We start from the raw sequence: 23,445 nt of genomic DNA on the forward strand, positions 1-23,445 counted from the left end.
TGAGTTGATTATTTTGGAGCACCTTTTGCAGCTTGTAGAAGGGGCTGAAGAAATTATCAGGGAGAGTGGTGATGGTAACGCCAGGGGAGCAAAGCATCAAATCGTCTGGCCTCCAAGTTCCCCCCACCCCTGCTGCCTAGATGTGGAGCTGGACCTCCAGCGGAGCGTGCAGGCTGTGCTCCGGGAGCTGAGCGCCCAGGCCCCAGCGGTGCAGGGACACCAAGGTAAGAGCCAGCAAGCAGCCTGCTGCTCCCTCTGCTTCCCCCACCCTGCCCACGCTGCTCGGTCTCATCGTCAGGAGCACAGAGGGAGGGGGTTCCAGCGAAGCGCCCTTCCTGCTGGAGATGCCTGGAGCCTAACGGACCAAAACGACGTCTCTGCTCCCTGGCTCACCCTCCCGGGGACTAAGGCAGAGTGTGTTAGAGATCTGCCCTCTCAACCACCTGCCCCAGCTCCCCTTGGAAACAGAATCTCCTCTGCGCTCCAGGCCCACATGACTTCCAGAAATGGGACCTCTGAACGTTGCTTTTCCAACACTGCTGCTCCATAAGCGCCCTCCCCTGCACCGCCCCCCACACCCGTCCCCACTAGTCACACCTCCCCTCCCTTCTGCCCTGGGAGCCTGCTCTTCCTAGAGGGCAGCAGATCAGAACTTCTCCACCTGAGAGAAGCCCACCCGTGGGTGCCTGGAGCCAAGTGCCCGGCTGAGGGCTCAGACCTGTGGCTGGTCAGAATCACAGTCTGGGTCTCCAGGACTCAGGGTCTCCTCTAAGAGTCCCCTGCCCTGCTTGCTATGCTGGGCTCCACTTTCCCTTGGCCCAGGCATGTGGAGATGGTCTCTGCACAAGAAGGTTGAGCGAGATCCTGGCAAGAGTCCGGCGCTGGTCCGAATTCTGCTCAGAGAACTGGAGAAGGTGGGTTTTGGGGCCTTGGGGAGGCAGATGGGATGAGAGGAAGAGAAACCAGTCCAGCTGCGGACCCAGTCCCCCTGACACTGTGACCCCCAGCTTTAGTTATCTGTGGACAGCCTGCATGATTTTTGTCACATGTCTCCCTCTGTACTTTTCTATATGCAGTGTTTTCTTTACATAACTCCCATTGTTTTACTTGAGTTAACATATTTCAAAAAGAAATTCAGTAACATGACCATAAATGGAAAGCCCCTATCATTTGCAGAAACAGAAAACACCTATAAACCTATGAACATAAACGCAATCACTATTAACATTTTCAAAATTATCCTTGCACCACCTAAAATTGTCCTCCCTACCTCCTGATGCTCTGAGTACAATTATTTGGGAGATGCCGCACACAGGGGAGCTTCCAAGTCGGGGACCTGCTGGGCGCTTTGCTGCTGGCTCCTGCCCTGAGCCAAGGCCCCTCTCCCCAGCGGAGTTCCCTGCACCCCTCCCTGCGCTCCCACAGCAGGGCCCCCATGTCTCCCATCCTGCTCCTCCTCCTCTCCCAGGGCAGACTGACACTTCTCCATTCCCCTCGGCATGGTGGGACTCTGCCTTCCACCCCATCTCCCACCCATCCTCCCTCTACCCCACACTGCCTCCTGCTAGGATGTGAGGAGCCCCCTCAACCCCCAGCCAATAAACGTCCTCTGACCTGTTTTCCAGGCAGAAAGTGAGGACCTCCGGCATGTCATCATTCCCTTGCTGCACACTCTAATGTACGTGCTCACCAAGGTGAGCTGGGGCTGAGGGTCAGGGAGGCACGGTGACCCACGAGTAGCTGGGCTGGACACTGTCTTCCCCCATCAGTGGACACCTAGTCTGCCTGGGGGAGCCTGGAAGAACTCTTGGACACCCCAAACTGGTGTCTCCGCACTAGCCGTGCCCTCTCCCTAATACAGAAGGCATGAAATGGGAGAAACGGGGAAAGCCAAGCAGGGTGCAGGATGCACAGAGCATCTTCAATGCCCGCAGGGGGTTTTAGGTTTGCTCATGTGCAACAGGAGCTGTCACTGATCCCTATGCAGAGAAAGGACGTGATACTAAGGAACTGTCTTGGGAAGAGTAAGCAGGAGCTGTGTGTATTTCCGGGGTTGCTGGAATCAGAGTCAGGGCTGGGGTCCAGCCAAGCAGAGGGCTGGGGAGGAAGGGGAGCCTCTGGGATGCAAGGAGGAACAAGCAAGTTCTAGAAGTGCCTCCCTGGTCAAGAGCCTGGAAAACTGCAGATGCACCCTGTCCCAGCAGAGCAGCCAGGTTGGGAGGGGAGCTGACTGGGTAGCTGAACAGGATGGGATGAATGTCCATCTTGGTGAGCCTGAGTTGGGTGTCAAGGAGGAGATGTTGTGCAGATGCTGGGAGAGGGGGGTGAAGGTGTAGATTTGGGAGTGCAGTGTGGGCCCAGGCCTGCGTCAGGTCTGCCCTTCCTCTGGTCCTGCCCCAGGACCCCACATGACCTAGAGCTCTGGACATCCCAACTCCTCCCTCTCACCCAGGCCACGGGCATCACGGAGGAGCTCTACCGGAGAACCTATGCCTTTTGCATCAGGTTACTGACCTTGCCCGCGCCATACTGCATGGTTGCCTTGGACTGTGCCATAAGGCTGAAAACGGAGGCGGCTGTCCCGGGTAAGAGCTGCCACGACTGTTCTCCCACTGTGACTCCAGCTCAACCCAAGGGCTGCCTTTTTCTCCAGGATTCTGGGAGCTCAAAAGTCCCAGCACCTTCTGTGGGAAGGGTGGGGAATGGGGGGTCAGAGACTCAAGGGCTGGATGGCTTTGCAGGGACGCTGTACCAAAGGCTGGTCATTGCTGAACAGAACTTGACAAGTGAACTGTATCCCTACCAGGAAAGGTGAGTGGCCCCAGAAAGGGCAGTCCCTTCTGCCCCCTCCATGTATTGGAACTGTGTGACTGCTCACTGACGGGAGGACAAGACAGGAGGCTGGACTGCAAGGAGCCCCAGCAGAGCTCCCATCCACGACATTTGTCCAACAGTGGGGGGTGTCTGCCAGGGTGGCCTGGGTTGGCCCTTCTCTGCAGATCACGGGAAGCAGGCTAGCTCCTGCTTCTTGGGCTGGATAGAGTTCTCTTGCACACATGCAGAAGGGGAACATGAGCCCTGGGCCATTTTGGGGTTCTGCTGCTCTGCCCCCATCCTGCCCTTGGCCACGCTACACACATCAACCAGCCAGAGGGCCAGAGGTGGCTCCAGAATAGCTACAGTTCAGGCCATAATCGCACTTTGAAATCTGAGGGCTTTCATCTGTGTGTGCCTAGCCCTTTAGATAAGACTGAGGAAGTGTCCACTCTTCGCCTTGTGAGGAGGAGCTCATGGCATTGGCTTGCACAGCTGCCTCCCCTGCAGGTGCCTCTGCTGACCTGGCTATGAAAGTGACAGCTTCAGTCTTGTTGATCACGGCTGATGCAGGGAGGTGAAGGGATCCAGAGGAATTAGCATTGGAGAGGTTAGGATGGCACAGCTGAGTAAGGACAGAGAAGATGGGACTCAGTGTTCAGAGCTCCAGTTTCTGCAGAAAGGACTTCAGGTCCCTCCTAGAGGGTGATGTCATCAATGGGCCATGACACTGAGGGAGGGAGCAGATTTAGGTTGGAACTCACTTAGACAGGAAACTAGAGGAACCAAGAGGAACCAGCTGCCCCTCTAGAAGGGTCACGCATGCCTGTTCTTATTTGCCACAGTCCCTACCACTCCCTATTGCTGCCACCTCCATACATTTTTTAATTTGAGGCTCCTGTTTTTGACAGAACTAAATACTGGGGGACTGCAAAGTTCTAAGGGTGCCCATCCAGTGGCTTTTCTCCCAGGAGCCATCCTCATCAGACCCCACCCACCTCTGCCCTCAGAGTGTTCCTCTTCGTGGATCCTGAGCTGGTATCTCCCTCCGTGTGCAGTGCCCTGCTGCTGGAGATCGAGGCAGCCCAGGTGCATCAGACGCCAGAGGCCTGCATGTGCCACGTGGTGTCCCACGCCCTACAGGCAGCTCTGGGAGAGGCCTGCCAGGCAGGTGCTCTGCAAAGGAAGTTGCAGGTAATTGCCCTGCCCCAGCCCTTGCTGGTTCCAGCCTGGGCCCTGCACATTCACACCAATGGTCACTCTCCTCATCTTCTCCTTCTTCTGTTTTCATATCACTTTTTCTCCTAAAGCAAAAATGAATACATGTTCACTAAGGCGAATCTGAAAAAATTCAGGTAAGCCAAAAGAGAAAATGAAAATCACTCACACCCCGCTACCCAGATGTATTAGCAATGAACATTTTGGTATATTTCCTTAATAATAATGACAGTGAGAGTCATAATAGCTGTTTATTGAATGTCTTTGGGTTCCAGGCACTGTGTTAAACACTTTATATGTACCACATGTAAAAACTCTCACCACAACATTGTGAAATGCATATAATTATCAAAACTAAAGCACAGAGAATGTGATAACCGCCTCATGGTCACACAGATACCAAGTGCCTCAGTCAGATTTATCTGAAATCAGATCTGTCTGATTTCAAGTCTATTTTAATTGTCTCCCAGTCCCACTCCTCCACCCTTCTTTTATAACAAACTAAGGTATCAAACTCTATACAGTTTTATATAGTGCATACATATGTGCATATATATATACAATATCTATCTCCCTGTAGCACTGGAAATATGCCATATGGAAATATTTTCCTTAGAAAATAGGTACATCTATGGTCACACAATATTCTCTGTCAGGAATGTGCTGTTATTTATCTAACTAGTCCCCTGTACCTGTTGTGGGCATTTAGTTAGTTTCCAACACTCACCCACTGATTCCCTAGCTTCTCTCTAACACAGACTCGGCCCCTGTACACAGCCAAGACTCCAGCAGGGGTGATTCTCTGTGGGGAGGGCATCACCTGGGGCAAAGAGTCCAGAACTCTAGGAAGGGACCTTTTTGTGGGGGAAGCTCCTGTCCTCTGGCAGGGTGGACTGGACACTGTCTGAGGTTCAGAGCTGCTTCACCTCAGGGCTGAGGTGCCAGCATGGCAGGAGCAGGCAAGTGCCAGAAGGGAAGGTGCCCTCGAGGGGTCAGCCAGCCCTCCTTGTCCTACCCCAGCCGGGCTCTCAGACCCTGCTTTGCCCATCAAAATGCACCGGGTGCATCACTCCTGTTGTTTTCCACACAAACCCTCCGCCCTCTGAGCCCCAGGCCTTGGATCCTTCCCTTGGTGGGTGTCTTTACACAGGGCTGGGCCCCTCCTTAAACTGTATTGACTGTTTTCTCCATTCCTTTTCTCTACAAGTGCCCTTCACACCTGTAGAACACAATTTCTTGGCTGCCCCCCTGCTTGGACCTGTTGAGGTTTCTTGAGTCCTCCCTCAATCCCACATCCTTGCTGCCTCCCCACCCCACAGCTGCCCTTTGAGGAGTTCACAGCACATGCTGCACTTAGAGGAATGCCCCCCATCCAGCTCCTTCCTGAGCCCCTCCTTGGCTTCCCCACAGACACCCACGTTTTCTCCTGCAATTATGCATCGCTCGGGAAGGGGTCAGGGGAGCTTTTCTGACTGGAGCTTGCTGACCCAGCAGGCCCCCACCCGCACCCCTCCAGCAGTTCTGGCAATCATTTCTGGCTCACCAAACAGGCCACAGAGGGGGTGCATTTTGACCCAACCAAGTCAGACCTGTAAGAACACCGATCTCTGTTCTTCAGTGATGTGGGCAGTAGATGATTCCAAGGCTCACTCTATCCCCAAGTTGGATGCACCTGGGGTTCAGAGGTTGACTTAGGAATGTGGCTGGCTGGGTTTGAGGGTGTCAGGAATGGGGCAGGATTGATACCACCAGGTCAGGAATGGAGTGGAGTTCAGGGCTGGAATTAGCAGGTCTGTTGCATACACTACTTTGCAATAGATCACAGGGATGTTGAAAGTATAAAACCTATATATTTTTAGGCATAGTCAAAATGTTATGCCCCCCCACCTCATTTTATCCAGAGCCCACTGCTCTGATGAGCATCCATTTTTATGTACAGAGAACTGGGGGAGGAGCTAAAGAAGAGTGGGGAGAGAAACTCTGGAATGCATCATTGGTCTTAAGTTAGAGACCCTTGGAAGCTTAATGCTATGGTTTCCTCAACAGTGTCCTGGCATCCCTCCTCTCTGTTAGGAGCTGGGACTCCTAGACACCAGCCTGGCCTGGAGCTGTCTCAGCCGCCACTCTGCACCCCACCCCTGGGACTTCCAGCCCCCTTATCTGGAATGCTGCCTTTTGGGGATGCCATTCCCAGTCATACCTGGTGGCTCGAGGGAAAGTGGGGCCTGGGAAAGGTGGCACAGCCAGTCATGGTCTGGTGGGTAGGCTTTATCTGACCACCAGCCCACATCCTGTCTGCTAAGGCCTGGTCTGAGGCCCAGGTGGGGAGTCGACTGGTGTCCCCACGTGTTCCTGGGACCAGTTACAAGGTCTCCAAACTGGGAGGTCAGCTCGGAACACCCCATCTCTCTGCCCGCTACACTGTGTTCTGGGTACTGGAGATGGGGTGTCTCCAGGTAGGGCTTCCCCATGTAGGGTCAGGGGAGTAAGAACCAGGGGAGGCTTCTTTGCAAAGCCTTTAAAGCCGGGAATTTCTGGAGGGATGTGGGAAGGAGGCCAAGGATAGAGTCTGGAGACACAGCTTTGAGAACCAGATCTTGCTGGGTTGGCAGTGGGGCGGCAAACTGGCCACAGCTTCTCAGGGTCGAATTTTCCTCTTTTCCTCATTTCTTTGTTCTACTGAGCTCCCAAAGTGCTCACCCACAGCTGGTTCTATAGGAAGCTCTGGAGCCAAGCTGGCCTTTCAGAGCTGTCCTGAGTTAGGGTGAGGGGGCAGGCCCTTGTACTTCCACATCTGCTAGTTACTGGCAGTGGCTCTCCTCAGGAAGGGAGCACGACCTTGGAGAAGTGGTTTTCCCTTAGCTGAGGGCAATTTTTGGAGCGCATTCTCTGTGCTCCAGCTACACAGGCCTCAGTTGTTCCTCAAACATGCCCACACTCCAGGGCCTTTGCACCTTCTATTCCTTGTGCTTGGAAAGTTCTCTCAGATATCCCCATGGCTCATGCCTTCCATTCCTTTAGGTCATTACTCAAAAGCCACTTCTCAGTGAGACTTCCCTGATCATGCTATCTAAAATTTCAGCCCCCTCCCCAGATTTCACATCCTCCTTCTCTGCATGTTTTTTCCCTTCAGCACATATTGTTATTTATCCTATTATAAATTTGACTTGTTCATTAACTCACAGAGGGAGACACACACATACTAAAATATAAACTCCATGAGGACAGAAATTTTTATGTGTTTTGTTTGGTGTTGTATCCCAATACCTAGAACAGTACCTGGCACATAGTGGGTAAATACTTAACTATTTGTTACTCAATAAATATGTAATGAATTTATTTCTAAAACAAAGCTACAAGATGAAATGTTCCCTATGGCCCCTTCCAACTCTCATTCCATATTCCTCTAATTGTTTTTATTCTTTCATTTGTTCAACAAGTATTTATTGGAGCCCTAGCTAGTCAGATGACCCACTGGCCCTTAACCCAGGAAGGTAAGGCCTGGCTCAGCAGATGTCCAGCACAGACAGAGATTAGAGCAGCCCTGGTGTACCTGCCCATGTCACTTTCTTGGGCCCTGTATCTTGGGCCCAGTTATGAGATGGGTGAGTTAGTGGTGGGAGGGGGAGAGGGAAACAGCCAGAGAACAAGACCCAGGGTGCCAGACCTGTACCACAGGAGCCTGGAGGACACAGTGCTAAAGAGCATGGAATGGCACAGGGAGAAACTTTCAAAATCTGTTTCCATTAAAGAAAAAGCCTCAGCTTGGTGCTTTGCCCCTAGCCTCTTTCATACTTATTAACATCCCCTTTTAAGAAGAGAAAGGAAGCTTCAAGATCTAAAGCCTTGGCAGGTCAAAGAACCTAGCTAGAATTTAGTAATCGTTCTTTGTGATTATTACATTTGTCTGATTTATTTTCCACTTGTGACAAGTGACACTAGCCTTTTTATTTAGAGTCGCAATAAAACTGTTCCTTTTGAACCAAAAAAGTGAGCTGATTTAAAGAAAAATAATGAGTAAATAATAGCATGGCTGGTATGTCAAGGTAGTACAGGAATGACAGAAGTTTAGGAAATAGTCGTCAGATATTTATGGAGCACCTATTATGTGCTGGGAAATGTTCTAGGTCCTGGAGATACAGCTGTAAATAAAACATAAAAACGCCTGCCTTCCTGGAGTTTATGTTCAGGTGGAGACAGAACACTGATTCAAGTGCTGGTTAATGCTCTAAGCAGGGTGGGCGGCAGCAGTTATCCCTGCCCCTCTGGTTCCCGTACCAGGGTGTCAGGGGCAAAAGGGACCCGCAGTGCCAGGCAGCATCGCTCAGCAGCTGTGTCCGGGCAGAAGCGGGGTGCAGAAACCTTCAGGGGAAGCCCAGCCCAGCCCCCAGGCCGAGGCAAGTTGCTACATTGGGTTGTCCACGCGCCCGCACAGTTGGCACTAGAGCTGAGGTGGGTGGTTGCTGGGCCGGAACCCAGGCTCTGACGCCCCTCCTCGACAGACCAGTCCCCGCCACACCCTGGAGCACTATTTCCACGCCGTGGTAGCAGCCGTGGAGCAGATGGCTAGCGAGCCCAGCCCGAGCCGGGAGGGACACCTGGAGAGGCTGGAGGAGATTTACTGCTCGCTGCTGGGGCCGGCGGCGACAGCCAGGGGGCGCTGCGGCGGTAAGCGGCCGGCAGGCGGGCAGGGGGCGCCAGAGAGCAGCGTTGTTCTGCCTTGAGTCTGCGTGCGCTGCTGAGGCGGGGTGGGATACCCGGCCGCTCGCAGGAGGTGGGGCCTGAGGGCAGCCCGGGAATTCAGAAGGTCGTGGGGTAAGAAGGTGGGTAATTTGGTCATAAGAACAGCTGACGCTTATTGGGCATCCGCTGTACCCAGTTGCTGTTCTAAGCACTTTACACATATTTAAACATGTCATGTTAAATCAATTAATCCTCAGAGTAAAGTTATGCGATTGAAAGTAGTAGTATCCTCCATTTTATAGATGAGAAAACTGAGTTAGAAAGAGGCTCAAAGTCTTGCCCAAGATAACCCAGCTAGTAAGTGGCGGAGGCAAGATACAAACCCAGTTTATCTGGTTCTTGTGCTACACTAATCAAAGAACAATGGGAAAGGCGCAGGGCTGCAGCCCACCTCCCGGGAGGGGATGGGGGCCGAGGGTCGGGGCAACGATGGGAGAAAAGGCTGGGAAAGACTGCGAGCTGGTTTGTGAAGGGTCCGAAAGGCTGAGCTAGGAAGTTCGCAGGGAAACGGGGAGCCGATAAGCATTCCTGGGTAGGAAGGGGTCAGCTGCTGTGTTCGTCCCTGGATGAGCAGGTGGGGACTGAGAAGAGGACAGACTAGACCAGATATAGGAGCGAGAGGGTCTGTGCACCCCACCTCTGGGCCCCCACAAATGCTGTGGAGCATGGGGAGGGCAGAGGAGAATCCACAGCCCACTCCGTGGTCCCCATAGCCTGCTCCTTCCTTCAGGTGACTCCCTCCAAGACCGGCAGCCGGGTATCCCTCTGCCCAGCCCCCACATCACCTTCCACCTGTGGACGGATGAAGAGCAGCTCTGTAAGTGCCATGCCTTGGACCCCCTCTGTGGGTTGCTGGCTGGAAATGGTGCGTGTGTGTATATGTGCTGTAGCTGTTGTGTGTGTCTGGGCGTGTGTGTCTGCTCTGTATGCGTGTGTATCTGTATATCTAGTATGTGTATCTGAGTCGTGTATGTGTGTATGTGCATCTGGTGTGTGTGTCCATGTGCATCTGTGTGTGTGCTCCTTGTACCCAGAGTTGTTCTGTACATCTGAAAGGACATATTTTCTATAAGTCAGAATAATTCAGTACTTTGGCCACTGGCCTCATGTGCCTAGAAAGTGCCACATGTGCGTGATGATGCCGGTAGACAGTGAATGTCCCCAAAGAGCCAGTCACAAAAAAAGTTATAGAAGGGGCCTTTCAGAAAGGGTTCCCTCACCTGACACTTCCTGTCCACACCCCACTATCCCTCTGGCTCTTCTCAAGGGAGGGGAGAAGATAAGGGTGCTGGACTGGTCGATAGACTGGGTTCAAGTCCTGACGCTTCCTTTCATGTGCTGCATCACCCTCGCCTGACTCAGTTCTGTCTCAGGGCCTCAGCTTCCATGTGCATAATAAAATGAAGGTAGATTGGAAAAGCCTAGAAGTCTTCCCTGGAGCTGGTGGTCTGTTAGCTGTGTCCCAGGGGAAGCTACAGGGAGTGGGAGGATGGGAGGATGCTCATGAGTAGATATGATAAAGAGGGCTCCAGGGTCACAAAACGCAGGAGGTACTGTGTGAGGCTGACTTCTTTACTGCAGCACTTCTCAGAGCCTATAATATGTTTACTAATAGGATTTAAGAGGTGGCAGGAGTGTGAGGGGCTCTCAGTCCTTGTTGGCCACAGAACCTTTGTTCCTTCGTGGAGCATCTTGTGGGCCTTCTGTTCAGCTGAACAATGTTTGAGAAACAGAACCAAGGGCCTTGCCGGGATGAGGCCCTGTCAGCCTCACACACCTTCTCTGCCCTGATGGTCCCCTTGTTCCCCGCATCCCAGGGAAGGAACTGGTGCTCTTCCTGCGCCCACGATCCTACCTGCGCCTCAGTGCTGACTTGGAGGCCTTGGATCTGCAGGGCCTCTGGCCAGACCAGGAGTTGGCCCGGGTGTCCGTGCTGTCTAGAGACAGCGGCATCGAGAGGGACCTTCCTCTAGTGGTCGACGAGCTCTTCGCACCCAGCAGCCCTGAGCGTCCCGGGCTGCAGCGCAAAGGGGGCATCAAGAAGCGGGCGTGGCCCCCAGACATCTTGATGCCTGTCAGCTGGGATGGGTCCCTGGAGCTGCACCGGAGGACTGGCAGGCCCGGTGGGGATGGGGAACTGCTGCCTGGCATCTCCCGGCTTTACACCGCCAGAGTGCTGGTGCTGGGGGACGACCGGATGCTGGGGCGCCTGGCCCAGGCCTACCACAGCCTCAGGTAGGGCTTGGAGCCGGTGGCTGGGGCTGGGGCTGGTCAGAGCCCAACTCAGAGCACTGCGGAGTGTGGAGCAGAGCACTGCATTCACCAGCTCCAAGCACCATAATCCTCCTCACTCTGAGGCAGACGTCACTGCACCCATTCTATAGATAGGAAAACAGAGGTTCAGAGAGATTAGGTGAATTGAAAGTCAATACATAAATAAATAGCGAGATAATAATATAGATCATAAATAGAACCAGGATGTGGAACTGTTTGAGGCCCAAACTTTGCCCTTACTCCTGTGCTCTCTTGCCCCTTGCTAGGAAACGAGAGACCCAGAAATTTTGCCTCACTCCCAGACTCAGCCTGCAGCTCTACTACATCCGGGTGCTGGCACCCCAGGTGGCTGGATGGGGGAGGGGAGGAGGGAAGTGGGGATATGGGGGCGTTCGCGAGCATTTGTCTCGGTTAGGGGCGGGGCAGGGACTCCTGCAGCCTCTCATCCCCTGGCTCCAGGAACTAGGATCTGCCTGCGTTAGGACGGGGAGCTGGGAGAGACCTTAGGGTCTCCAGGGCCACAGACACGGGCCCTCTGGGCTGAATGTCGCCAGAGATAGGGTCTCCCTCTGGGACAGCCTGCCCATTGCTGGTTGTCACTGGGCTTTTCTAATGGAATTCGTCACAAGCTTCTCCTCGAACTGGGTGCTCACACACACCCATCACGCTTCCTGGGATCACGTAGAGGAAGTTTCAGTCATGGAAGCCCATTACCTGTTAGGGGAGATGAAGCTGCACTTTCGAGTCTTCATTCCTGTCGCCCCTCTACTTCTCTCTGGGGAGCACTGGATCCAAAGCAGTGCTTCTCTCTCCCATTTGAAGGCTGATCATCACTTTTCAGTGGCCCTCAGTGAAGAGTGTTCCAGCTTCATCTGAGGTGTAAAACAGAACAGTCTTCACCTGGTGCAGTGATGCCCGAAGAGGTTAAGCTAGTTTGCCTAGGACTGGTACCTGCAGGCCCTCCAGCCAGGAGGGGAGTGCCAGAAAGAGGGCCTGACGGCTCTGCCCAATCCCCTTGTCCGTAGAAGTCCACATCGTCCAGGCATTCGGAGCTCGGAGAGCTGGCCGCCTTCCTGGGCCGTGCAGACCCGTGGTATGAGAGCATCGTCAACACGCTGTGCCCAGCCATCCACAAGCTGGCAGAGATGGTAGGGGGCAGTGAGGGGAGGAGGGAGGGGGGGCTTTCTCAGATATTACCACCCTTGATCCTTAACCTCCAGAGTCAGTACTAGGGGGCCCTGGGGTGGGATGAGACAGGACAGGAACACAGGAGAGGAGCCCTAAACAGCTAGTGGTTGGAATTCACTGAGGCACTCAGGTCAGGACCACTGTGGAAGAGACGAAGTAAAACATTCATTCCTGAGTGTGCAGGCCAATTATAGTCCCTTGCTTGTAAGTTTCCTGTGGTTAATTTATCTGCGATTGTAATAGCTAATGCTTCCTGAGCTCTCACATGAGCCAGGCACCATTACAAAGTGCCTACACTCAGCAGCCCTGCCAAATGCTGGTGTTTTTGTTGTCACGTCCCCATTTTACAGAGCAAGCAGTTGAGGCACAGAGAGATTAGGAACCTTGCCCTAAGCAACAAATAAGCAGTAGAGTCCCACTTGGAACCAGGCAGCTTGATTCCAGAGTACATTCTCTTAGCCACAGACCCAATTGCCACCCGCCAACCCCTGCCTGTGGGTGGCAGTGGGAGAGAGCCTGTCTTTTACTGATTTGAAAAGGCCTTTATATATTAAGAGAATCTTACCTTTTTTGCTGTTATATGTGGTGCAGACATTTTTTTCCCCACTTTGTTATTTGCCTTTAGTCAGTAGTCTTCTCTGACTTACAGAAGCTTAGTATTTTTATGTAGTCATACATAACAATTTTATCCTTTTTGATTTCTGCCTTGCCTTCAGAGTCATGTTTTAAAAGCCCTTCTTTGATGATTAGATTTTTATTCATTTATTTCCTTATTTGTTTTTATAAATTATTTAGTTTATAAATTATTAAAATTTGATTTAATCCAAGACTAAATAAATATTCACTGATAATTTAACATTTTTAATATCTCAATTTTTACATTGAAATACCCTATCTGTGGTTAATTTCATTGTTTAATGCAAAGCACATAATTGTATTTTTTCCAAATGTTTAGCCAGTTGTCCTAAAGCTATTTATTGCATAAATCATCTTGCCCCATCAATCTGAAATGCCACTTTAATCATTCACTAAATTCTTACATATGCTTGAGCCTATTTCTAGATACATATTCTTTCTCATTGATCTCTTAACTTCACACAAGTTAGCACTTTTATATTTTTCTGCCCGGAAGATAAGCCTACCCTATTGCTCTTCTTTCCCAAACTTTTCAGATTATGTTTTTGTTTGTTTTCAGATAAATTTTAGAATTTTGTCTTTTTTTTTTTTAATCCTCTTGGTATTTTGATTGAAATTTGGAGGAGAATTAACACCTTTAACATGTTAAGTTAACCTCTCTGGGAGCATGGTGTAGCTCTTCATCTATTAAGCCCTTCTTGTACATCCCTCAGGGTAGTTTTACAGTTTTCATCATATAACTTTTACCCACTTTTTGCTAAATTTACTCCTCATGTAGTTTTTTTCTTGCAGTTATGAATAGTATCTTTCTCCCATTATTTTTGGATAATAGTTTCTGGTGATGTAAAAGGAACTTGGTGATATTTATATATCTATTTTCTAACTTGACACTTTACTGAGATTTCTATTTTGCTTTATTGCCTGATTGATTGGGGTACCTTCTTATATCTTTTATTCTAATGAAGATGTTGTGGGGACATGTTTTATTTATTTTCTTTTGTGATATCTTCCTTTGTTTTTTTTTTATTTTTTTAGTTGGGTGTCATTAATATACAATTACATGAGCAACATTATGGTTACTAGATTCCCCCCATTATCAAGTCCCCACCACATACCCCATTACAGTCACTGTCCGTCAGCGTAGTAAGATGCTATAGAGTCACTACTTGTCTTCTCTGTGCTATTACTGCCTTCGCTGTGCTCCCCCCGCCACATTATGTGTGCTAATCGTAATGCCCCTTTCTCCCCCTTATCCCTCCCTTCCCACCCATCCTCCCCAGTCCCTTTCCCTTTGGTAACCGTTAGTCCATTCTTGGATTCTGTGAGTTGGCTGCTGTTTTGTTCCTTCAGTTTCTGCTTTGTTCTTATGCTCCACAGATGAGTGAAATCATTTGCTACTTGTCAGGACACACGTTTTATGAATTATACATGTCTTTGCCTATAAATGAAAGACTGTTTAGCTAGGTATTAAAATATCTTTTCCTTGAAACTTGGGGGATATTACAGGAGGAACATGTTGCAGGTCTCCTTTGTGCTCTCCAGTTGGTAGCTTTTTTTCCATGCCAGGACACATACAGGATTTTGTTTTTTTCCTGCTCTCCTCCCCCTCATAATTAACTAATTTTATAGCTTTACACTTATTCCAAAAACAATTTCCACATGAAGAGCCTGGAAACAGCATAAGGACAGCATTATTAGATAAGTTCTTAGTTCCTCAGTGTGACCTTTCTAAAGGTAGCAGTATTTCAATGGATCATATGTGAGTCAGAAGAGATACAGGATTGGATATAAACTGGATGAGAAAACCTCTAGCTTCTTTCCAACCCTGATGCCACCAGATTCTATGTAGATGTTCTGTTCTCTTTATCTAAAATACCCAATCATTATGCTTTATGATCATATGAGAAAGGTTTGTAGAACATGGCACTAGTCCTTTCCCAATAACATTTAAGTACAAATTAATTTATTAATATATAGAAATACCACAAGAACTGAAAGAGGCATCAGATCATCTCAACATCTCATGCCCAGCATCACCTGACTAGTGAGCAGCTAATCCAAACCCAGAACCCAGGCCAGACTCTTTCATCATTAGTTATATTCTCAAGCATCTTGCCTACCCCAAGCATGCAGCACAGTGCCTTAAACATCGAGATACTCGGTATGTCTTTGTGCAATTGAAATGAATCAGAGTCCCTGGGGAGATGGGACTTCAGACAAACATATTTGGATTAGGAGTGGAATTTGGGTGGTAGGAAAGGCTTGGAGTGTGTTTAAGGAATAGCCAGGTTAGTGTATCAAAGAGGGTATGTGAGGGTTTTGGAGCTTCTCTGTTAAGAAAATAGCACCTCCCATGGTAACATGGAGAGAGATGGCTGAAGACATTCTCCATCTCCCTTACAGCCTCCCTGCCTGGACACATCCCAGACAGTGGACCCCTTCATCCTGGATGTCATCACCTACTATGTTCGCATGGGTACCCAACCCATCTATTTCCAGATCTACACAGTCAAGGTAAGTATCCCACCTGGGGCTCCAAAGATACCATACCAACCTACTGGACCTCAGGACCCCAAACATAAATACCCTGGCTCTGGGGAAACACAGGTTGCTACGGAAAAAATCATAAATTCACCAGATACTCTTGGTTGTTAACTTTATCTTCTTAATATCTGAATGAATCAGATAGTTATTAACTTCTGAGACCTCATGTCCAAGCTGAAGGAGATCTTCATGAGAAAGGATTGTCCTTAGCCTTTCCTCCTTGCCTGCCAGTTTCTTATCTGAACTGCTCACACCTCATTTCCTTGGCACCCCCTCCAGCAAAACCCAAGCCCAGAGAAGGGCTGCAATGTGCCATACCTTTTGCTAATGAACTTCTGAATCCCACTTGGAAAAAAAAAAAAACTGAAGCCCTTTGGCTTGACAGTTCTGCACATTCATGGTGTCCAGTCTCAGCTGGACCCAGTGCTTTCTCGGAAAGCTCCCTCTTCCCCTGGACCGTGGCTGTTCCGATCTTCACTGCCTTCCTCAAGTTCTTCACTTTTAGCAAATGACTTTTCCATCCACTCTACTAGAAAAAGAAGTGGAGGCTATTAGGTCTTCCCAGGCTTCTGTCCACACCTACAAAGGCAACCCATTCATGCAACACCTGCTGTTCACCCGGAGACATGGACTGCCTCTGGTTCAGGAAAACCCTTCCTCTGTCCCTTCCCCCTCTGCTCCCACCTCCGCCTGGTCCTTCCCTCTCTCTTTGTCTTTCGCCTTCAGGGAGTCAATGCAACCTAAAACAAGCGAAACAACCTTTGGAGCCTATGAAGTTCCCATTTATTTTCCTTTTGAGGGTGTGCATACTAACAAGGCTTAGAGGGAAGGAGAGGGGAAGGTCAGACTTTTCTCAGCTTTTAATCTTATCTCAGGAAGAGGCACTTGGAAGGAACTTGCAGGATTTAGGCTCATGTTCAGGGATTTGGGGGAGGGGTCCAAAGAGCTCCTTTATTTGGCATGATTGGATGCTGTCAGGAAGCAAGAGTGATTCTGTGATTAGGCATCTCAGTAGTACTTAATTCTAAGTAATTCTTTGATTCCAAGAAGCATAGCACATTTGTGGGTAGGGATGTGGCCTGCACAGTGTTCTCTTTTTTTGCCTGTGTTTGCACATGATTGTGGCATGGTCTGGTTTCTGTCTTGACCCATCACAGTCAACGTTCTTGCCTAATAATGCTGGTGTCTGTGAAATTGTTTACAGTCAACGGGAGAACATCAAGCCTTTGCTGTGAGAACCATCCCGGTTCCCAGCTTTCAGCAGCCTCCTTTCTCTCTCTTGATCCCTGCTCTCAAAAATCCTCACTAGCCCTTCCCTCTTGCAGCCCCACCCTCTCTGCGTATGGCTGACTGCCAAGGTGTCCTCTCTGGCCCTCACCCTTTCGCCTGCCCCTACTGGGGTCTACAAGAGATTTTATTACCCCCATCCCATGTGAATTTTGTGCCCCGTTTCTGCCCACCCCATTAGACAGCAGTGGTTACTGGTAGCTGGGTTTCAGTAATAGTTTCTTCTGTTTATAAATGTATTACATTGCTGTCAATATGAACAGTCAGATCCAAGGAACCACTGGCTGAACTGAGAATTCAGCATTGGCGGGGTGTATGCGGGACCCTTGCCCAGCTTCTGGGTACTCCTCAGCCGTCCACATCCCTGAGCGGAGAGCTGCCTCTGGCAGAGAGTTGGCCTTCTCCAAGCCTCCTCCCCTCCACTCCTCCCTGCCTCTAGATTTTCAGTGACCTGAGCCAAGACCCCACAGAGGACATTTTCCTCACGGAGCTGATGGTGAAGATACAAGACTCTAAGTTCCCCAAAGGTGAGCATCTGCTCCCCCTTTTCCAAAGCTCTCCCTGACTCAGCTTCCCCCAAGCCCTGTTTCCAGAAACTCCTCCCACCTCCCACTGAAAGATGCCCCCATCCCACCTCCGCTGAACACCGGGGTGCCCTGACTCCCTTCAAACTTGCCCAGACTGAAAGGCAGCCTGGAACCTCTGGGTGCTGCCTTTCTATCCAGGGAGAGATGCTGTGAAATTCCAGCAGCTTGGCTCAGGCCTCGGTGAGGTGGGGGCTGGGGCCGCGGGGCGACCTCCCACCTTCAGCCTCTTCTCATTGTCCCTCAGATGGTTTTTCACCCAAGAGGAGAGGTGTGGCCGAGGGCCCAGGGGCTGAGCTCTCCATTTGCTACCAGAAGGTTAGTGGGTATGTGGGGGGGGAGGGGAGGTGTCACGAGATACAGCTGGTGGAAGCAGGTGTCAGGGACTTGCAGGGGCCGGGGGCACAGACAGAGCCAAGAACCCTCTGCTGCTTTTCTTGAAGCTGCCCCTGAGTTTCCCAGCCTGCAGAGAGTTTTGCAGGGATGGGCAGGTTACAACTGGCCTTACATGTGGGCAAGGAGGTGATCTGCTTTAAGGAACAAAGAGGCGGTCCCTTGGCTCAAAAATCCTTCCTCACTAGTAGACCAGATGCTTGAACTGATTTCATGGGAGACTGTTCCTTTGGGTCTGGAAGGCTGAACAAGCCCCCTGAGACAAAGAGGGCTCTGAGCCTTTATCCAAAACCCTGTTTTGGACATTAGTGACCCAAACAAGAGTCTTAGGGCAGGGGCAGGAAGCAGGGGTGGGAAGCAGGATTGCTGATATGAGCACACACGGGGACAAGGCTCGGAGGACCCTCATCTGTCCCTGCATCCCCCTCCCCAGGCCCTGCTCAGCCACCGGACCCGAGAGGTCACTGTTTCCCTTCGGGCCACTGGGCTGGTCCTGAAGGCCCTTCCAGCCGGTGACACTGAAGGTGAGGAGCTGAGAAAGTAAAACAGAGGGAGAGAGAAGGGACAAGAAGGGCTAAGTTGGGTGGGGAGAGAAGGAGGGGGTTGAGTGACAGGAGACAGGGTGAGCCAGGGGAAGGAGGCCTCCCACCCAATCCCTGGGATCGTGGGACGTGCTTGAGCTCCTGCCCATGCTGGGACCAGGGCTGGGCTCCAGGTGCCTGGGTGGAGCACAGTCCCCAACCTCAGGTTGTTCACCTCTGAGGAACCACATACTCTAGCTCCGGCCCCTGGGTGCACCTCTGCAGCCTGATGAGACGCAGGCTGGAAGGTGGAGGGACCACATGGAGGGAGCAGTGTCTTCCTGCCTCTGTACTGCGCCTTCAGAGCTACTTGTGTTTGGTTTGGAAATATTTTATTTTGCATCTTGTTCCACAGGACAGAGGCACCACTAGTCCAAATTAGCGGATTCTGGCTAATTGTCTAATTATAGCTATCTACTAGATAATAAGATGGTTATTTAATTATGTAACTCTAAAATGGAGATAATAAAAGATACCCACTTATGCGCATATAGCAAGTTATAAATATAAGCTCTTCTTGTCAGCTCCTTGGTTCTTCTGGAATAACGAAAAGGTTGATAACATGGATTACTAACCACTGTACACATTTATCAGAGGCCAGACAATATTCTATGTAAAGCATATTAACTCATTTAATCATATCAAAGCTAGGAGATAGGTATTAGCAGCTTTTTACTAGAAAGGTAACTGAAGTAATGAGAGCAACTTACCCAAGACCACATCTGTGAGGAAAGGTCAGAGATGGGAATCAAACCCAGGCAGTCTCAGACAAGAGCCCATGTTCCTCCCCACTGCCCTAACCATGTCCCCTTTGACTATAGATCTCAACAGACCACACTTAAGGGATGTTACCCACAGACATTTGCAGAAGATCATTTCAGAGCAAACAAGAAAGTTTAACCAGGCAGAGATACATCTTGTTTGCCCCACCCCCATGTCACACATCCTGGTACACAGGAGATCCACAATAAATATTTGCTAAATAAATGAAGTGCTACTTTACACCCAAAACATCATTTAAAAAAATGAATGAATGAATTTAGAATATTCCAGAAGCAATATAGAATGAAAATACACATTAGCCTGGCTGAAATGCCTGTGAGGAAGCCATCTCTGATCCCTCTTCTCCCACTCATCTATGAGTACATACTCTGTCTCTAAAATCCTCTGTGGCTTTGCCAATTATGATTTCTCTCTGTCTATAAAGCATTGATATTCTTATATGGGCTTATATATCATCGCCTCTAAATTTTCTTGGCATCCAGCAAAAAGAAACCCAAGAAATAGTTATTGATTTGATCGTTTCCTGATAAATCGGCTTGCTGGTGAGTTGAATTTGTGGATGACACAGCAAGACATCCTTTACTTGTGGATCTTTAATACCATGAAGGAGACACGTGACTTTGGAAATACCTCTTAATCAAGAGTGCAGATTCTGGAACTGGATGGGCAGGCTTCAAAGCCCAGCTTTGCCACTTACCATCTGTGTGACCTTGGGCAAATTACTTGTGACCTGTCTACCTGCTTTTTCATTTCTAAACTGGCAATAAGACACTGGACGTGTAGTAACTCTCGTGCTAGCTTTTCTTCTTAGAACCTCTGGCTGCCATTTCCTTCAACAGACTGCCTGCCCCCACCGCCCCCCACTTTAATTTGTGTTCCCTTCACCACAAAACCCTGTCAGACCTGATGCCGGAACCTACCTCAGAGGCACAAATCTCCAAGAACCCCTCTGAGTTGGCAAGGAGGGGCAGCTAGGCAGCAGTCCTACGATAATTTTTGACACACTATACGCTATTAGGAAAGTCAAGGAAATGCTCTCAACCTGTTGGGACCAACCTTCTCCACCCGCTGGGGCCTCTGTTCCACACCAAATCCTGGGCTACATCTTCCTTCCATTTTTGGCTTAGGGACATTCAACAAGACTTTCTTCTATTGAAAAGGGGTGCAGAGGAGGTGAAGAAAGGGATGGGGTTGGTTATGGCTGCTGTACCTGAGGATGCAGAAATGTGGATTCACCAGGGAAGGGAGATGGATGACCAGGAGAGAACAGAAACCTGGCTAGGACCCAGGGGGAGTCAGGAAGAGGGGGCTGAGCATGGTGTGGGAGGGGGTCAGGATGGGTTTGTGGAGGTCTTAGGACCAAGAGTTTCAAACTCCCCTACTTCTCTGGAGGCCCATTCACAGCTACCCACCTGTATCTCATTCCTCCCTGTTTCAGGCCCCACCCACGGTCCCCCAACTGTTGCTCCTGTTACAGACAACACATGCCTGACCGTCACAGTAACGGAAGTTGTCAAGTCCTCCAACTTGGCAGGAAGGTCCTTCTCTGTAAGTACTGGGTAGAATGGGAACTGGGGATGTTCAAACCCAGTAGGGGCCTGGGAGCCGGGGGGGAGGGTGCTCAGAGAAGGGGAAATTACTTCTGAGCCTTTCTGAGCCTTTGCTATTGAAATGGATCTTCCTGTTGGGAAGAATCTGCTTTCCAAACGTTTGTGGAATATTGAGCACCAGCTGGCATAAGGCCATGGCTAGAGTTAAGGCCCTGCCCTCCACCTGCTGACGTTTGAGGACCTAAGACTTACCCAGAGGACAGCAAAGTACATGCATGTTCCAGCATCGCCCTGCACGACAGCGGGATGCCTACACCACAGCTCAGCCTTTGCCCAGATCAAACCAGCTCTTTCAGCCTCATTGCCCCTACCACTGCTTTTGCCCTTATTGATTCTTATTGATTTAGATTTCCCTTATTGATACAGGCATCAGACCTGTCCATTTTCTCCCTATCTGATGAAACCTCTCTGGACATTTTTTTAGTCTGCTGGGCTTTGCATCCCAGGATTACACCTGAACCCTGTTCTCAGACACCCTCAACTCCACTGCACCACCTACCAGGCAGATGCTCACTTTAGATGAAGCTGCCTGTTCAGTCTGTTACGCTCAGGTGGCTGAATGTTCTGGAATAAATCCTACATCCTTGTAGATTAGGGCCACAGCAAACTCACAACCTCCCACCTCAACTAGACCCTTGGGCTCATTCGGCCCTTTTCTCTTCCATCTCCTCGGGGCTCTTCACCTGCTTTCAGTTTTCTTTTCACCACTTTTGACCGCTCCTCTCTTCCTTTCCTTCCTCTTAGCTTATAAGTACGCTCAGGTCCTTTCCATCCTAGAAAGAAAAATCTCACCGTGACCCAACTACCTCTCTCGGTACCACTGTACTCCTTCCTTCCCATCTCAGTCAGGTTTCCGGAGAGGTCCCTGTGGAGGACCTTACCAGTGACTGTCCTGCCCACCACCGTCTGCTCATGGCCCGCTCCCCTGAGGCACAGTCACCTCCATGTCGCCAAGACCAGAGCCCACTTTTTAATCCTTATATTTCTTTTTCCTTCCTTTAAAAAATAATGAGGCTGAGAGAGCTGGTTTGATCTGGGCAAAGGTTGGGCTGTGTTGTAGGCGTTCGGCTACGTGTAGTGCAGAGCAATGCTGGAACGTGCGCTTTGCTCTCCTCTGGGTATGTCTTACAAACAAACAAAATGAACAGAAGTTTGGTTATCTGGGGAAATATAAAAAAGCACAAAGAAGTCCACTAGCAGTCCCATTACCTAAGAGAATGACTGTTAGTATTTTGAGGTGTAAACATCCAGCCTTTTTCTCTATATGCTTTCACATAATTGATAGCTGCATACATACTAGCCTATAACTTGATGTTTTTACTCAAAAGTATACTATGACATTGTGGATATGCCTTGGCAGGATCTTGTTTATGTCAATAAATATGTTTCATTCAATGTTTATTCTATGATGGCTACATATGCCTGTGTAATCATTTAATTGATTTCTTCTAATATATTTAAGTGAGTTCTCATTTTTCATGATTATAAGCAATACTGTGAGAAACATACCTCGGGATAAATCTGTGCTAAAAACCATGGTATAACTCTTTAAAAAATGCCTAGAAGTGATATCACTCAGTCAAATGGCATCCATTATTTAGATTTTTAAATATATTTTACTAAATTGCCCTCCAGGAATTCTATACCAACTTCTTCTCTCACCATACTGTTTAAGAGGACAATTTTGCTGCACAATTAACACATTCGCTAATTTTTCATCTTTGCAGGTTTGGGTGTCAAAATTTTCATTATTTAAATTTATATTTCTTGCATTACCAATAATGAAGTTGAAGAATTTCTTACATGTATCACTAATTTCTATTTCTTCATTTATATGTTCCCAGTTTATATTCTCGTCCTATGTTAATATTGTGGTGTTCCTATTTTATGATATGAAAACATCATTAACCCTTTATTTGTCATCTGCTTTGGAAACACTTTTCTCAGTTTGTCTTTTAATGTTTATGATTTTTTTAACCTAAAATAGATTTAGATTTTGATGTCACAAAATCTACCAATTGTTTTCCTTTGGTGATTTCTGCCTCTGCTACAATTATACATCACCTGTGTCTGATTCTTTTTCAAATACCATATTTCACCAAATGAAAGACATACCATAATTTTAGGTACCACAAAGAAAGAAACAGTACTTTTTAAACTATGAGCAATGCTTTTTATCACCTTGGTGGCAAAATGCTTCTTAATTTCAGACATGTTAAAATATGGGGAAAAGCATTTTAGAATCAACGAAAATAACCATGCCTGTTTCTTTTAGTATGTTGTTCATTTCTCTGTTCCATATTTAAAATTTTTTTAATCAAAATACAGCTGACATACAATATTATGTTGGTTTCAGATATACAACATAGTGGTTCAATAATTATATATGTTACTAAATGTTCACCACGATAAGTGTAGTTACCATCTGTCACCATTCAAAGATATTACTATATTATTGGCTATATTCCCTGTGCTATACTTCCATCCCTGTGACTAATTTATTTGTAATTCAAAGTTTGTCTTTACTCATTTTAAGGATTTTTATCTTACACTATGATTTATGTAATTACATTATCTATAACTTATGGGGAGTCTAATCCTTATGTTTATTGGGTCCACCGACCACTTGGTAGCTTAATTCCTTGTGTTTCCTCAATAACCTCATATTTGTGGGGGGTTTACTCTCAGAAACCTGAGTGGGAAATTTGCCCTTCTAAAGAAACTGTATTTGCTCTTACCACGTGCCTGGGTGATGTTATCAGCCCAGGACCATATTCAGGTTAATTTCTT

At 48.8% G+C, this 23,445-nt stretch overlaps 1 protein-coding gene across 3 annotated transcripts in view; it reads left to right on the forward strand.

Annotated features, from left to right (window-relative positions):
• PIK3R6 (phosphoinositide-3-kinase regulatory subunit 6) overlaps positions 1–23,445 on the forward strand; it is a 55,193-nt gene that overhangs the window by 21,229 nt on the left and 10,519 nt on the right. For 2 of the 3 annotated variants that reach the window (XM_036896131.2, XM_036896133.2), the window contains 16 exons: positions 141–224; positions 823–914; positions 1,626–1,694; positions 2,453–2,585; positions 2,742–2,811; positions 3,825–4,008; positions 8,535–8,700; positions 9,506–9,592; positions 10,593–11,010; positions 11,316–11,394; positions 12,075–12,197; positions 15,277–15,387; positions 17,144–17,231; positions 17,536–17,606; positions 18,115–18,205; positions 20,484–20,593. In XM_036896131.2, the coding sequence (XP_036752026.1) occupies positions 141–224; positions 823–914; positions 1,626–1,694; positions 2,453–2,585; positions 2,742–2,811; positions 3,825–4,008; positions 8,535–8,700; positions 9,506–9,592; positions 10,593–11,010; positions 11,316–11,394; positions 12,075–12,197; positions 15,277–15,387; positions 17,144–17,231; positions 17,536–17,606; positions 18,115–18,205; positions 20,484–20,593 (1,976 nt within the window). Of the gene's footprint in view, positions 1–140; positions 225–822; positions 915–1,625; positions 1,695–2,452; positions 2,586–2,741; positions 2,812–3,824; positions 4,009–8,534; positions 8,701–9,505; positions 9,593–10,592; positions 11,011–11,315; positions 11,395–12,074; positions 12,198–15,276; positions 15,388–17,143; positions 17,232–17,429; positions 17,607–18,114; positions 18,206–20,483; positions 20,594–23,445 lie in introns of those variants that run through there. The other variant, XR_008997169.1, reaches the window with a different exon arrangement.

The sequence above is a fragment of the Manis pentadactyla genome, chromosome 4 (genome assembly GCF_030020395.1).
Source record: "Manis pentadactyla isolate mManPen7 chromosome 4, mManPen7.hap1, whole genome shotgun sequence".
NCBI classification, from domain to species: domain Eukaryota; kingdom Metazoa; phylum Chordata; class Mammalia; order Pholidota; family Manidae; genus Manis; species Manis pentadactyla.